At 36.5% G+C, this 14831-nt stretch overlaps 1 protein-coding gene across 2 annotated transcripts; it reads right to left on the minus strand.

Moving 5' to 3' along the window:
* Positions 1–2478: 2478 nt before the first annotated feature.
* LOC131541216 (somatostatin receptor type 5) lies at positions 2479–13644 on the minus strand. 2 transcript variants are annotated; one of them, XM_058776834.1, is made up of 3 exons: positions 13269–13644; positions 10194–11325; positions 2479–6294 (listed from the first exon to the last, which is right to left on the minus strand). In XM_058776834.1, exons 2-3 carry the CDS (start codon positions 11316–11318, stop codon positions 6211–6213), a joined length of 1209 nt encoding a protein of 402 aa, XP_058632817.1. In that variant the 5' UTR covers positions 11319–11325; positions 13269–13644; the 3' UTR covers positions 2479–6210. The 2 variants fall into 2 exon arrangements, with proteins under 2 accessions (XP_058632817.1, XP_058632809.1); XM_058776826.1 differs by having other exon boundaries at positions 2479–6358.
* Positions 13645–14831: the final 1187 nt, after the last annotated feature.

Here is a 14831-nt window from a genome sequence, read left to right on the forward strand (position 1 = left end):
CTTATTTTGAATAAGGATCCACAAGTGTCCCTTTAAAATATATTTTTATGACACTATTTGCTGTTTCTGAGATCCTGTTTGTCATGTTGCTATACCATTTGTCTTTTTCTAATTCCATGCCCGAAATTGTATCTGGTTTATTAGTTTTTGGGGCTTGCTTTCCTGTGTTATTGCCTGTCGGATCTAAACCAAAGATGTGTTGCCATCAAGCTGGAAAATGGTAAGCCTGTCTGATGAGACGGATGCTTCATTACTTTGCATCTTTGTTTACTTCTTCTATATTCATAATTTGAAGTCTATGACAATCCTGGAGCATTTGCAGCCTCTGCTATTTGACACAAAATGGCTTTTCAGATAAGTGTATAATGTTGCAGAGAGAGTTCATCTGAAGGCACTTGAGATATGGAGCAACAGCGAAAGCCTGAGATGACAATGTGAAAGTGGATTGAAAACGAAGACACAAAGAGTCTTTTTATCCTCCCCAGGCGGCTGAATGCAGAACGAGGGAATGTAAAGTGGGAATTGATTTAGGAACAGAAAAAAACAGAGACAGGAGGGAGAGAGTGTAATGGAATCACAGGTTGAAAACCTGATTGAGGTGGAACAGAGGAGCAAATGGAGGCAGAGTGAGAAAAGATGGGAAATTGAAGACTGAGGATGAGACACGATCTGAACCAAGCACAAGGACTCAACCAATGACACAAACAAAACCAGGAGACAGTTTTAATTAAAACACTGAACTGTTTTAATTAGTCCTTTATGATGTGATGTTGCCCCTGGTAATAGGATTAAATTCGGCTTGATGCAGTAAAATGCAACAGTTATTTACTGGTTTTGCACACAAACATAAGAGCTGCATGCTATTATTTAGATATAAAACCCGCTATTTTAGTTTCTGCATATTCAAATTTGGCACTGAAACTAACGGCAGCCGCGCTGTGGATCGTGGATTTCTCTCAGTTTCTGTACACGCTTAAACAACCCCGTTAAAAGACTAAAATAAATGATGAAAATTTTTAGGAAGTGTCTATTTACACTGAGAACAAATAGTCAGACATTTTAATAACTCCGCCCACCATTGCTCAGCCATTTCGCATGTTTTGCAGATATTAGCATTTTACTTCAATTTAAACTTTAATTTTCATTACTATTTGCACTAGGTGTGAACAGTAGGCTTATTGTCTGCTATATTAAGCATGTTCCACCTTTATACACTATAAATAGCATACCTTCCCTGCTGAAAAAACCAACAGAACCCTGCCCAAAACACAATAGAAAATGTAATGGTTTTAATGGTTTTAATGGGAATTGTATTGGTTTTAATGGAAACTATAATGGTGTCTACTGGTATGTGATGGATTCTATTGGTGGGATGTTAAATCCTATTGGAAAAATGCCCAGAGCACACTACAAAAAGGAATTTTGTAATGGTATTACTGGAAAAAGCTAATGGTTTATAATGGTATTTTAATGGAAACCATTAGAATTTCTGTGATGGTTTCTATTGGGCTTCTATTGTTTTTTTAGCAGGGTTTTTGAGTGTGAATAGCCACAACCCATTTAAATGAAATTTTCAGAGCTTCAGTCATAAAATCAGGTTAATTGTATCATTACACACTGAAATTAGTTTTATTACGCAAAATATAACCCTTTAGGGCAAATAAAAATTAAGATGCAAGGCAAATGTTACATTTACATTTCTCTAGAGCCAACATAGACATTGAACTTTTTATTGTTAATGAAAAGATACTTTGAGACCACTAAGTTGGTTGAGACTGTAAACACAACATTACAGTGTTACATTTTCATGTAAGTTCATTAATGTGAACTCTGTAAGGATATTTAGGGCCTGAATTTATTGGTTTTGCATTGGGGCCTTTACAACACCATTGGCCTTTAGATTTCTAGTCATTTATTGAATATTTTCATGTCTTCGCAGCTAATAATTAAAATTGGTGAGAACCACGTTCTTCATCAAGTGTGAAGGACCCAATAATAACCAGCAAAAATTCAAAGACTGATCATATGATTGACATTTTGTTTTTTCTTGTAGCAGATGCGTATGTTCTTTCACTCATGAAGGTTTAGGACTGTATCTAAAGATTGATTAGTCACATGACATTTAGAGGCTCAAAAGGTAATGCCGTCTTGGGCAATATGGCAGATTTTATATTGTGTGCTTCGAGGTGGTCCTGCTCAAGCCAAGCAAATGTCATTGAGATGAATGTAAAATGCTAACACACGAACTCTCTCCAGATATTGCAGACCTCCTTAAAGGTATCCATTCAAGTCTGGTCTGGTTATTTCTAATTAAAAATGTATTTTATTAAAATACCTGAGTAGCAGAAACAATGCCTGACAAAACTCAAAAGTCTGCAATGGTACGTCACCTGAATGCAACTCAGATTTCAGAGGCCTAAAAAACACTGACATGAAGAGAATGAAAGAAAAACCAAGAGCAAATGACTAAGGAATACACTGTTTTATTTAGACAAAAACATAGTATATGTACAACTTCAATATTTGATTCTCACTTAATGAGGTCTGGTGATTGATTTCATAAGTAATAATGGCATCAGCTATTCAAGCGCCCTCCTAATGTCAGCAATATGCCATCAATATAGATTTCTGATATTAAGTTTTAACGTTTTAACGAGTGCAATATATGATCTGAAGGGTCTCTTTCAGGAAACTGTATATTTTATATATCTCCATCAAGATTTCTGCAATTAAAACTTTTTTTCTAAACATTTTCTTACACAGATGTCACAGGTTCCTAATAAGGATTGTGAAACAAATGATTAATAAAAAGTGAGTAATCATTAAAAAGTAATATTAAGACCAACAACATTGCAGAACATGACATTTTCTCAGCATTTCTTCAGCACAGAGTGATTCGTTAATGCGTCATTCACAGTTTGAAGGCGCCGCCGACACGTGCCTAACAAGTCTAGAATCAAACAAGTCTTTGGGTTTAATATAGAAGAAGCTGAAGTATTGATCGTAAAGCTTGCTGGCAGACATGAACAGGCCTAAAATATGCCTGCTGAATTATGAGTGTCATCAAAGTTTATATCAGAGGCACATTTAGCATTAACAAAGCAATGCACATTCTTTATGAACAGCTAAATACACGCAGAACACTTAAACGCTGTCGCACAAGGAAGATCTTTGTAGCTAAGGCATTGAAGCCATTTCTAGAAACTTCCACCAATGGTAAGAAAGGGTGGCAGCGAACACTAAATGGGTTCATCCAATGAGATGTTTTCTGCAAATGAGACCATTTGTACATCAAACATCAATAGAAATGACTTATGAAAGGCAATGATAATGTTTGTTGGTGTGGTTTCCATTACACTGGCAGTAACTTTACAATATCATTACATAGTGACATTGTCAAAAAGTGTTCTTAAAATATAAACCATATGAATACATACATTACACTTAACAATGAAGCATATGAACGGAAATAATCCTCACTAATAAACGACGAGGGAAAGAAGCCGAACAACAAAGAAAGCAAACAACAAGTTGTGTCTCTAAGGCCTCCACCGACGCCTCACATTTTCAAATGTCTGGTAGTTTGATCTGGGACAAGAAAAGGCACTTTGCTACATTTGGCAGAGAGCAGAGCACAGTTTAAACACATCGATACGGATCAGGAAACGCTATCTTGAACCTCATACTCGACAATCATTGAACACCACACCCTAAAGTGCTTTAAAATCCCAGTTTCCACAGATTCCCATCCCCTCTGACATGTGAGAAAGTTCAGTTGGCTAGGATCCTGACGTCCAGAAGCAATCTTTCACATCTCGTTCTACCTGTCAGTGCAAGTCCCCAGATGAAGAAAGGGAAGTTTCTGCCCAGAGATGAGGCGCTCCCAGTGAGTCGAGGGTCAACGGCTGCACTCTATCCATTCACTTGATAAATTCAACCATAACGGTGTTGAGCTGCTGACCTCCGGAAAAAGATGTCTAAAAAAACCAACTGGTTTGCCTCGCAGATGTTCAGTTGTCAATTAAAAACACTGACCAACATACCGCAACCAAATTTTGCACAAAAAGATGCTCTACAGTGCTAGCATTCATTTGGCAGGTATACAATTATCAGAGATTAACAGAGAGAATAATTTATCTCTCTCTGAAAACCTGTAGTATCATTGATATACTATTATAGTTTTTCGTAACATTTTGCATTAGATTCAGTTTCTATATTTTCCATATTCATTTTCATTTTAGTTCAAGTTTGAGTAGTTTTGATGTGTTTTTGATAATTTTTTATTTTAAAAATGTCTATATGCTGTAGTTAAGTTATTACATTATTAACTTTCAGTTTTGCTTCTGTTTAGTTATATATTAGTACTTCAACTCAAACTAAATGAAAATGAGAAATTTTGCCATTGCAATAACATCAAGTTATTTCAAGAAAATACGATTTTTACAGTTTTAATTTCAGTTATTTCTGATAACCCTGCTGATTTGCTAAGCTGGTTTTATCTTGTAGTTGGAATAATTTTGATCTGTTTAAAAGGGAATATTAATGATAACTGGGTTGTTAATATTAGAATGAGTTTCCAAGTATTACATCAAACGTCTTGGAGTTCTATTGCACTTTTCCAAGTTTAGACTGCTGAAGGAACACAGCGTATTAGTCTGTGCTTGTGAAGGACACTGGGATACGCTGAGTTTTTTCGCAATCAGATGTAGCAGGTACACATAATAAACTTTCTGTGTGTGTGTTTCTTTTTTGTTCTCTTCGCATCAATCATTTGATTGTAGAGGAGAAAGAGAAAAGGTTATTTTGTGTTTAATGCAGGAAAATTGATTGAATGTTTCTGTTTTAAAGAGTGTGTGTGTGTGTGTGTGTGTGAGTGAAAAGCAATATACCAACATTCATCATTTTGAAATCCCCTTCACTTGCATCTGAAGTCCTGTCTCTCTTCTAAATCCCTCTCCTGTTTCTTTTTTCCATCCTTTCTTAAAACTCTCTAAAAGTTGGGCCCAAAAGTCTGAGACCATGTTGAAAATCTGGGATTCAAAATGTAATTGAAACCAGAAAATAAAAAGAAGGCATTTGGATTTTTTTTTTTTTAAATGTAAAACAAATAAATGTAAAATGACAGTATGAGATTTCGGACTCTATTCCTTTTTAGGTCATGCTGTAGAAAGTCATGCTTTACACTTAATCATTAAAGAAAAACTTTAAAAAATGGTTTTGCTAACATTATATTTTATGTTGAAGGGTTGTAATGAATTCTAAAAGTACGAAACAGATTTTCACTGGTGGCCTCAGACTCAAGGGGCCTCATTTATAAAATGTTGAGCAGAAACCATCCTAAATTGATCTTACGATCATTTCTCAAATATGCGTACGTGTGATTCATTAAATGAACGTACGTACAGAAAAAGCACGTACGTGTCTCTTTCAGATGTGAAATTTATGAATCGCAAATGATCTTGAACTTGCGCGGAAATGAATTGTTTCAGCTCTGCCTTGCAAACGACTTCTAATTAATGTCTTTAACATTGCAGTCATCATTAACATGCAGTATTCCGACAAGAAAAAGTGCGTACGTCTGCTCAGACCCTGACGTGACGCTAAGCACATTTCCACGTCAAAGACGTTTTTACAAATATGAGCGCTGGCATGGATTTAAGCGTTCGCACACTCTAAGATCAAATCTGAGCGTACGCACACTTTATAAATGAGGCCCCTGGTTTTAAATAGTGTTTTACAAATTCACAAACAGTAATTCTTAACTGATTAAATATTTTAAAGCATTTAAATTCAACATAGAATTTCCCAGGACGTTTTAAAATTCCTGATATTTCCAGGTTTCCATGTGCATGAAGACCCTGGTGTTTCCAGCACACTGCACACTGCACCCTCCACCCAAAACAAAGTATCCTGGCATTGTTCGGAGGGGCCCTCACGACCCGCCGGGGTCACAGGTCACGGCTGGAGCTGGGCGTGGCGACAGCGGGCACCGGGTGGAGGCTGAGCTCTGCTGGGTGGGAGGGCGGAGTCACTGGCACGTTCAGGGGCGTGGCTTGAGGCTCAGGCCACACCTTCCACAAAAAGCCAGAAGAAGAGACAGGCGGACAGACAGACAAATTGAAGGGATGAACGGAGAGACGATAAGACAAGAGAGCACAGGAAAGGAGACGAAATAAGGATGGAAACGACAGACAGAGAGAGAAACAGCGTTTAGAGTGTGGACTGGCCAATGATCTGGGGTCTTGCAGGCTGAGGCTTCTCAGACGCGCTCATGCAAGACTGTAACTGCAGATCCTGCAGAAACACAGAACAGGACAGACAGTGGTACATCTGTACTGCTGTGTGTGTGTCGATGATGCTGTTTTGAAGTTTAGAAAAATAATGATGCAATAATGAAAATTTCAGACACAAATTTCATACAGGTTTTGGAACAACATCGTTGTGAGTAAATAATGACAGAATTACATTTTTAAGGGAACTGTCCCTTTAAATTGCACTTGTAAAAATAGAAGCCTAACAAGCACAATATTCTGCCCTTCTGTTTCCCAACATTTTCAGTCTTTTTTTCTTTCTTCCTGTTTCTCATTCTGTAGAATAACATGTTCTTTCTGATGCACAATGTGGTTCTAATTCAGCCTCTGAGATTCCCTGCTGGTACTCCTCAAAACTGAGAGAGAGACAGATGGAGAAAAACAACACTTTTACTCTGGAATGTTACCGGAGATGGACGCAGGATCTGTGAACCTCAATTAAAACTGGCCTGCATTTCCACAGACATGAGAGACAAAATATTAAATATATTAAATATTTAACAAATAAAATTCATTGCACTATTTTCAACATAAGATACAGTGCATATATATATATATATATATATATATATATTTATATATAATACAATATTATTATGTAATACTTAATATATTTAATGTATTAAAATCATATTGTTTTATTTATATTATATATTGTTTTATAAATTAATTAATTTAAATATATATTTATGTTCCTTAGATAAAATGTTTTTTTTTTTTTTTACAAATTACATTTATAGGTTAATTAATTAATTAATTCAATTATAAATTATAATATTATTTATCATATATATAATTTAATTGAATATATTTATGTTTATTAGATATATTCAATTTATGATGAATTGAAATATAACCATTTTATTTCACGAAAACAGGGAAAATAAAGTTACTTTTTTTTAAATAATGGGTGTGATCTACTTTTTGGTTTGTGCCAGAGCAATTTGTTGTTCTGAAAACTTCAAGTGGTGATGATTGGTTCTCGTTTCAAGACAAGCAGGTTTAAAGACCCATTTCTAGGCCTTTTTTTGTTCGTTTTTTTGCTTTGTAAACATGCAAAATGGAATCAAATTGGCCTCCAGTTCCAGCAGCGCTACACTGCCGGTGAAAAATGGCTAAAAGAGAGAGAGTGAATGTGTGTCTTGTGTCTCCAGCGATCAGATTGAGTATCAGTCAGAGCAGGGAAAGCCAGTCTGCCACAGAGAGACATTAGAGCTGATATCAAATCCGTGGATGCAGTAATGGTTTAAAGGGACTGGCCCATTGATCCTACATCAGATGCTGTGATGTCCATCAAAGGCAAGGAATTCTTCAGTCATAAAGATCTGATTCGGTCTCTAGAGCCGTATGGCTCTGATTTCCCCACTGAATGAACTATGGGATCGTCTGATCTCACTCCCGGAAGGACACTCTTATAATACACTCACATTTCTACACACACACATACTTGTGGTCCACTTGGTCAAGCTAAGCCATAACACAGAGAAATACATTTCATCATCTCTTCTACTAGGGCTGAGCAATATTATAAAATAGAACTGGTAAAAATGGGTATGTATACTGATTATTTCAACAACAATTTCAAGTGTGCTTCCAATTACAACTTAAAGTCACAGATATAATTTTTAATAAAGTTACACTATTTTGAGTTTGTTTGTTTTTTTGAACATAATATATTGCTACATTGTCTGAAGAATTATCTCTTGGCTCCAAATTAAAAAAACAATAATAATTTTAATGATTTTCAAAATCCAAAAATATAAGTGATGTCAAATAACTATGTGGTAATATTTATCATGGTTGTTTAATAAATAAATTATTTATTTGATTAATTTTCACCAAAAATATCTATATTACTGGCCAAATTGGACTATTTTGACAATTGTTTGACATTTCTATAGAACAGTTGTAAACATAAAAAAAATTAAAAAATACTCATGAATGTATTAGTGACAAAAACTCCTTTGTGTCATTGTTATATAAAATGAATCATTGATGTAAGATTTTGGTCATACTATCGCCCTTTCTTTCTTTCTTTCTTTCTTTCTTTCTTTCTTTCTTTCTTTTCCTTTCTTCTTCTTTCACTCACAAACACACACAGATGCTAATATACATGGACATTGGGAATGTTTATTGGGAACATATGAGTAGTGCTGTCCCTAAGGGCACTAAGGGGGTTAGGACTGATGGACAGGAAGACACACACAAACACACACACACACACACACACACACACAAACGCTCACTCTCTCACTCCATTTGCTGCTCAGTAAATCAATTTCACTGAGATTGTCTCTTTGGGGAGGGAGGAAGGAGCAACATGTTGGCAGCTGTATCGAATGTAAAATTCTCAGCATGTTTGTAATCTACAGAGAATTCATGAACACACCAGCAAAGGGCTAAAAACCAACTGGCCCTAACTGTACCGTTTGTTTTTATTCTTGTAGAAAACAATTCAGAGGTAGTTTACCAAAAAGTAACAATTCTGTCAACATTTACTCACCCTCATGTTGCTCCAAACCCTTCAGTGCAACACAAAACATAATGTCATAATATTTAAAATGTTAAGATAGACTTTTGAATGCTATCAAGTAGATCATATGACTTAAATTCTTTAAGTCTTCTGAATTGTTCTGGTTGTCCTTTTTGTTCATATGCATTGATGGTTAGAATAATGTAAAAACTCTGCTAAACATCTATTTTTTCCCACAAAAGAAAGTCAGTCTGGTCATTTTTTGGGTGAACTGTGCCTTAAAACAAATTTAGAGAACATTCAGTAACACTTTACAATAAGGTCCCATTAGTTAGCATGAGTTAATGCATTAACTAACAATGAGCAAATCTATTAGCTGTTTAAAATTCTCCTTTATTTCATGTTAGCTCAGGTCAGTTAAATAGTATTACAACTTTCAATTTTAATAATGAATTAATAAATGTTGAAATTAACATTAACTAATATAAATAAATGCTTCAGAAGTATTTTTCATTGTTAGTGCATTCAAGTGTTACTGAGCTTTTATGATCTAAAACATTCAACATATCAGATAATGCAAATAATTGAATGTCTAAAGGTATGTTTACACAGCCACAAAATGGAAAAGGTTTTACTTATAATTTTTTTTTAAGTTTTGCATACAGATGACAATGTTGTTAAAATGGTCAACTTTCACACAGATCAACAAAAATTGCTATAAATGCTGCATTATGCATGCCAGGCCAGTAGTTGTCTTGTCACTTTGTAAATAAACACTATGCATCTATGCACGCATTCTTCTACAGAGAGGTGAATACGAATGCTGTTTTGGTTTGTCAAGTACTCGCGCATGCGAGATTAGACTGAACACGTAATTCGCATACGTCACCATTTTCACAATTTGCATTTTTGTAATTTACGCAATAATACTATTGTTTTCAAAAACGCATAAAAATTTTCTGCATTTAGTTGAAAATGGTGTCGCGTAAATGTTTTAAAGACTGCTAAAACACTTTAGCAATATTAACTAGGACTGGCAACATTAATGCGTTAACGAATTTAGTTTATTCAAAATGCATAATGCGTTAAAATGATCTATAATAATGAAAACACTCATAACCCTGGTAGGCAGAAATTTCTATTTAAAAAAAAAATCAGATGGAACTCTAAATAAACGAAAAGTTGTGTGCATACATCGCGTTTTGAAGTACCATTTAAAGCTTATTGAGTCTGAAGTCTAGTTTGAGCCGAAAATGAATAAATGGTGTGTTTAATTTCACATTAAGTGTGCGTTTAATCGCAAATTAAACTTTTTGTCTTTTTATCTATTGACAGCCCCAAAATAAACATTCAACAGATTCATTAAACACATGTAAAATATGTGAAATGTGCTTTCAGAGTGACTGTACCTGGCTGCCCTGTACGTGTCCATTAAAGTCATTGTTCCGAGGTGTCAGGAAGGTATCATGGGTCGTCGTTTTCTCCGTCCGCGGCACACTGGGATCTCCATCCTCCACTCCGTTTGCCTTGCGCACACACAGCACCTTCCGGAAACTCTGCTTGAAGTTGTCGGACAAGAACCCGTAGAGCAGCGGATTGGCGCAGCTGTTTGCATACGACAGGATAACGGCGAAAAAATACACCCCTGCCATCACGCTGTTCTCTGGGAGTATGAACACCAGGTTTACGATGTTGATGATGTAGAACGGCAGCCAGCAGAGGACAAACACCACCACAATCACCACCACCATGCGGGTCACTTTCCGCTCGGAGCGTCTGCGCTTCGTAAATCCTGCCCGGGCTCCGGACGACTTCACCTTGACTACGATGAGCAGGTAACACATGCAGATGACCAGCAGGGGGCCGAAGAATCCGAGCGTTGCGGTGTAAAGTATGAATGCCGTCGACCAAACGTCTCGTGGCTCCGGCCAACTCATGTTGCATGAGTTAAACATGTCCTGAACGTCAGAGAATATCACCACGGGGAGAACAACGATGAAGGAAAACGCCCACACTGCTGCGCTAACTGCTTTAGCTACTCGTGGTCGGCGCCACCTAGTGGAGCGGATAGGATGCACTACTGCTAAATAGCGATCAATACTCATCACTGTCAAACAGAAGATGCTTGTGAATTGATTTAACGAGTCTGCCGTCATGACGACGCGACACAGGAATGAGCCAAACGGCCAGTAGGAAAGTACGTTTTGCGTCGTAAGGAACGGGAGGCCCAAAATATACAGCTCATCAGCCACGGCCAAGTTTAAAATGTATATGTTTGTAACTGTTTTCATTTTAGCATAGCGCAAAACTACGTAGATAGCCAGAGTGTTGCCAGTGAGTCCAACGATGAACACGGTGAATGATATGACAGCAGTAATCATCGTGCTGCTCCCTTGAAACGGCATGCTTTGATCGGACACATTGGCAGTGTAATTCCCAACTGGACTTCCTGAAAATCCCAGTCCAAAGGAGGAGGAGGAGTTATAATCCCCTGGGATTGGCCCCACCCACCCGGATTGGTTTAATGACTCCATTCTGGATCTGGAATGGACAGAAGGATAAAAAAGGGTGAGAAATGAGTGCAGAGGTAAGGATGAGTGACTGAGAGAGAGTATAAAGCAGCAATGAATCCATAACAGCTCAGTGGAAAGGTGCATAGTTTCTCTTTATGCGTGTATGTGTTTGTCAGAGAGAGAGAGAATATGGCTTGTGTTCATTTAATGTGCTTGAGATGGCTTGTTTTACAGTGAGAAATCAGAGAGACTGAATCAGTGCAGATGATCACACCTCAGCTATAAAGATCAGAGCCAAAACAGCAAACCCACACAAGGAGACTGAAGTGACACAACGCATGCATGCATATCTCTCTGTCGCTTACTGTCTCCTGTTTCATGTCTCTCCTCAGTGTTGCGTGGCACACTACGTTCATGCATTAAAAACTATATTAAAAAGCTTGGTTTAAATACACTATACTTGACATCTACTGAACCAAACAAGTTTTTTTCAAGCTTCTGAACTAAAGAGGCAAAACACAGTTAACTATGGCAACAATTGCAATAAAAAAATGTTTTTTATTGGATTTTGATTGATTCTGCCATCTATATGTGACCCTGGACCACAAAACCAGTCTTAAGTCGCTGGGGTATATTTGTAGCAATAGCCAAAAATACACTGTATAGGTCAAAATTATAGATTTTTCTTTTATGCCAAAACTCATTAGTATATTAAGTAAAGATCATATTCCATGAAGATATTTTGTCAATTTACTACTGTAAATATATCAAAACGTCGTTTTTTATTAGTAATATGCATTGCTAAGAATTAATTTGGACAACTTCAAAGGCGATTTTCTCAATATTTAGATTTTTTTTTTTTTGCACCCTCAGATTCCAGATTTTCAAATAGTTGTATCTCGGCCAAATATTGTCCGATCCTAACAAACCATACATCAATGGAAAGCTTATTCACTCAGCTTTTGAAAAATTTTGAAAAATTGACACTTAAGACTGGTTTTGTGGTCCAGGGTCACATATTAGTTATTATTGACCTAAAACTGACTGTCAGCACAGATCATAATCTAATAGAGCGGATTTGATTTCAGTTAACCTAAAACTAAATTTTATGCGTGCCTGTTTCCCCTTTCATTGCTATATGTATAGACTGCTGTCACTGTAGGGTTTTGAATCAATAGTCCAGTTAAATTCTAGTAAAATAACATCTAGTTTAAAACTACTACATAGTTTCTGTAAATTCTCACCTCCAAACCATATAATAGTTTTCAACACAATAAAATTACAATGATATATATGTAGACAAGAGTCATCTAAATAACATCCAAATATGTTAACCATAAGTTTGAACTGTGTTCTCACGACAAGAGGCAAAGTTGGGGCAACTTGTCACATATGTATACATTTATACAGTTTATTATTTACAATATTTTTAGGCCATAACATTGGTTTGATATTTCTGTACAGACTTCACTGCTGGTCCATGCAACTCACAGCATTTACCCGCAGAATAAACGCACTGGCGCTGAAGATGCGTTGAGGGTCTCGACTGATTTCCTAAACAGCATTTTCTTTCAAACTATCTGTGTGCCTGTCTTTCGTGCTTGGTTGCATTCTTTAGAGACATTATTTATGATTAAATAACACTTTGTAAACTGCGTAATAACTAAAATGCATATTTTATGTTATTCATCTGTGATGACATAAAAACTTAATACGCTTAAACAAACCAACAGGGTATTAAAAGTGCATTATTGGGCAATTATAAAGAAAAAATGTTTAAGATGTCTTTATTTTATGTTTATATTTTATTATGCGCAACGTCCCATACGATCAGTGTATCAACAAAAACAGACCTGAAGCAAGTTAAGAATATCCTTACAATTATTATTACAAGATTCCTTAACTTACATGGTTTGTTGACTAAAATAAAATAAATCAAAACCTCAATCCGAAACAGTAAACTGTGCTTACCTGAGTATGTATCAGTGAAACGCAGGAAGGTGTGAAACACCCCTCGAAGGAGATGAGAAGAGTAGATAAATGCAAAAAACACCGGAAAACATAGTGCAGGTTAAATCTGTCAGCAGCGGTATCTGTTGAATTGGCTTCAGGACAGCCTCTTGCTTGCGCGCTCTTGCACCAGTGCAGCCTCGCGACAGGTGATGGCATCTGCTGCCCGATTCACTCCGAGATCGAGCTAAACCTCCCCTCTGGAGAGAGAGAGAGAGAGAGAGAGAGAGAGAGAGAGAGGAGAGAGCGGGATCCTAGTTAAATCGCAATCCTGCAGTCAAGCCGTGCGCGTGCTCCAGTCACAACTGATCATCCCACAGGGTAGTAATTCTTTAACCCGAACATTTTCCAGACTGAAAAATATCTGAAGCTGCCAATTATATGGAGTTTGAAGGAAGGCGAGTTCTAATTCTAGTTTTTGCATATTCAAATTCCACATGCAACAGAGCCAATAAAGTTTATGCACAGTTTCAACTCCTCCCTTTTTACCTTATATGGCTCAGCGCAGAATGTAAACAAAGTTCGCGGGTGAAACTCAGTTTGAACTGGCAGAGCGTAACGGAAGTTTTATTAAACATTTAAATTTTTGTTTGTTCCTTATAAGCTTATTAGAAGACTTGTAATGGTGAGTAAAAGTGTATGGACTATTTATGGTACTGTTGAAATCCTTTTTGGCAGCAGTATCTACATTAGCTGTAGCGTGTTATTATTTTTTACATTTTCTGAAGGAAATGCACTTATTTTCAAAAAGTGATCCCTTGGTGCTAGGTGATTGTTGCCAGGTCATGGTAAAATTGGGTTAATGGTACTTATCCCAAATTTAGCTTTAACCACTTCTTCAAGGCAGAAGCCTATATGTGTGAGACTTCCGGTTCATTAGCCGGGAAATAAGGAGAAGAATTACACACGTGCAGTAAATGGTAAAACTGTTTGCACTACAAACCGGTGTGTTAATAATTAAGATAATACATTAAAATAATATGGTAAGACACACCAATTTGCATTATCAAGGAGCAAAACGAGCTGTTTTGTACAGCTAAAAATAGCTGGAAGCAAATGAGACCTGAAGCAAGACCCATAAAATTTAAAAATGGCCGCGCCCATTTTTATGGGAAGAATAAGGTGGATAAAGCAAGGTTTATGATGCAACATTTCATAATAAACAAACAGAATGAGCACTATTATTCTGTGAAATTCCTTTAGGGATAGGATAATTTAAAGAGAAACAACAAAAACATTTATAATTTGTTGAAAAACGTAATTTGTTGAGACCACCAACTTGGGACTGCAAACACAAAATTCCGCTTTCATTCAAATTGGTTTTTTTGGTATTGTGGCATTATGTTTATGGCAATTAATCGCATTTTCTTTCCAAATGTTCATTACTGTAATGTGTTCAGACTTTTTCTTTAGCGGCAAACTTTTCCATTACTTTCAATGATTCTCATGATTCACATTATGAAGAATAATGTCAAAATGCACGAAATCTTAAAATGAGCTAAAGGGCATTTCTTATTTCTCATT

This window comes from Onychostoma macrolepis, chromosome 01, assembly GCF_012432095.1.
Source record: "Onychostoma macrolepis isolate SWU-2019 chromosome 01, ASM1243209v1, whole genome shotgun sequence".
NCBI classification, from domain to species: Eukaryota; Metazoa; Chordata; class Actinopteri; order Cypriniformes; family Cyprinidae; genus Onychostoma; species Onychostoma macrolepis.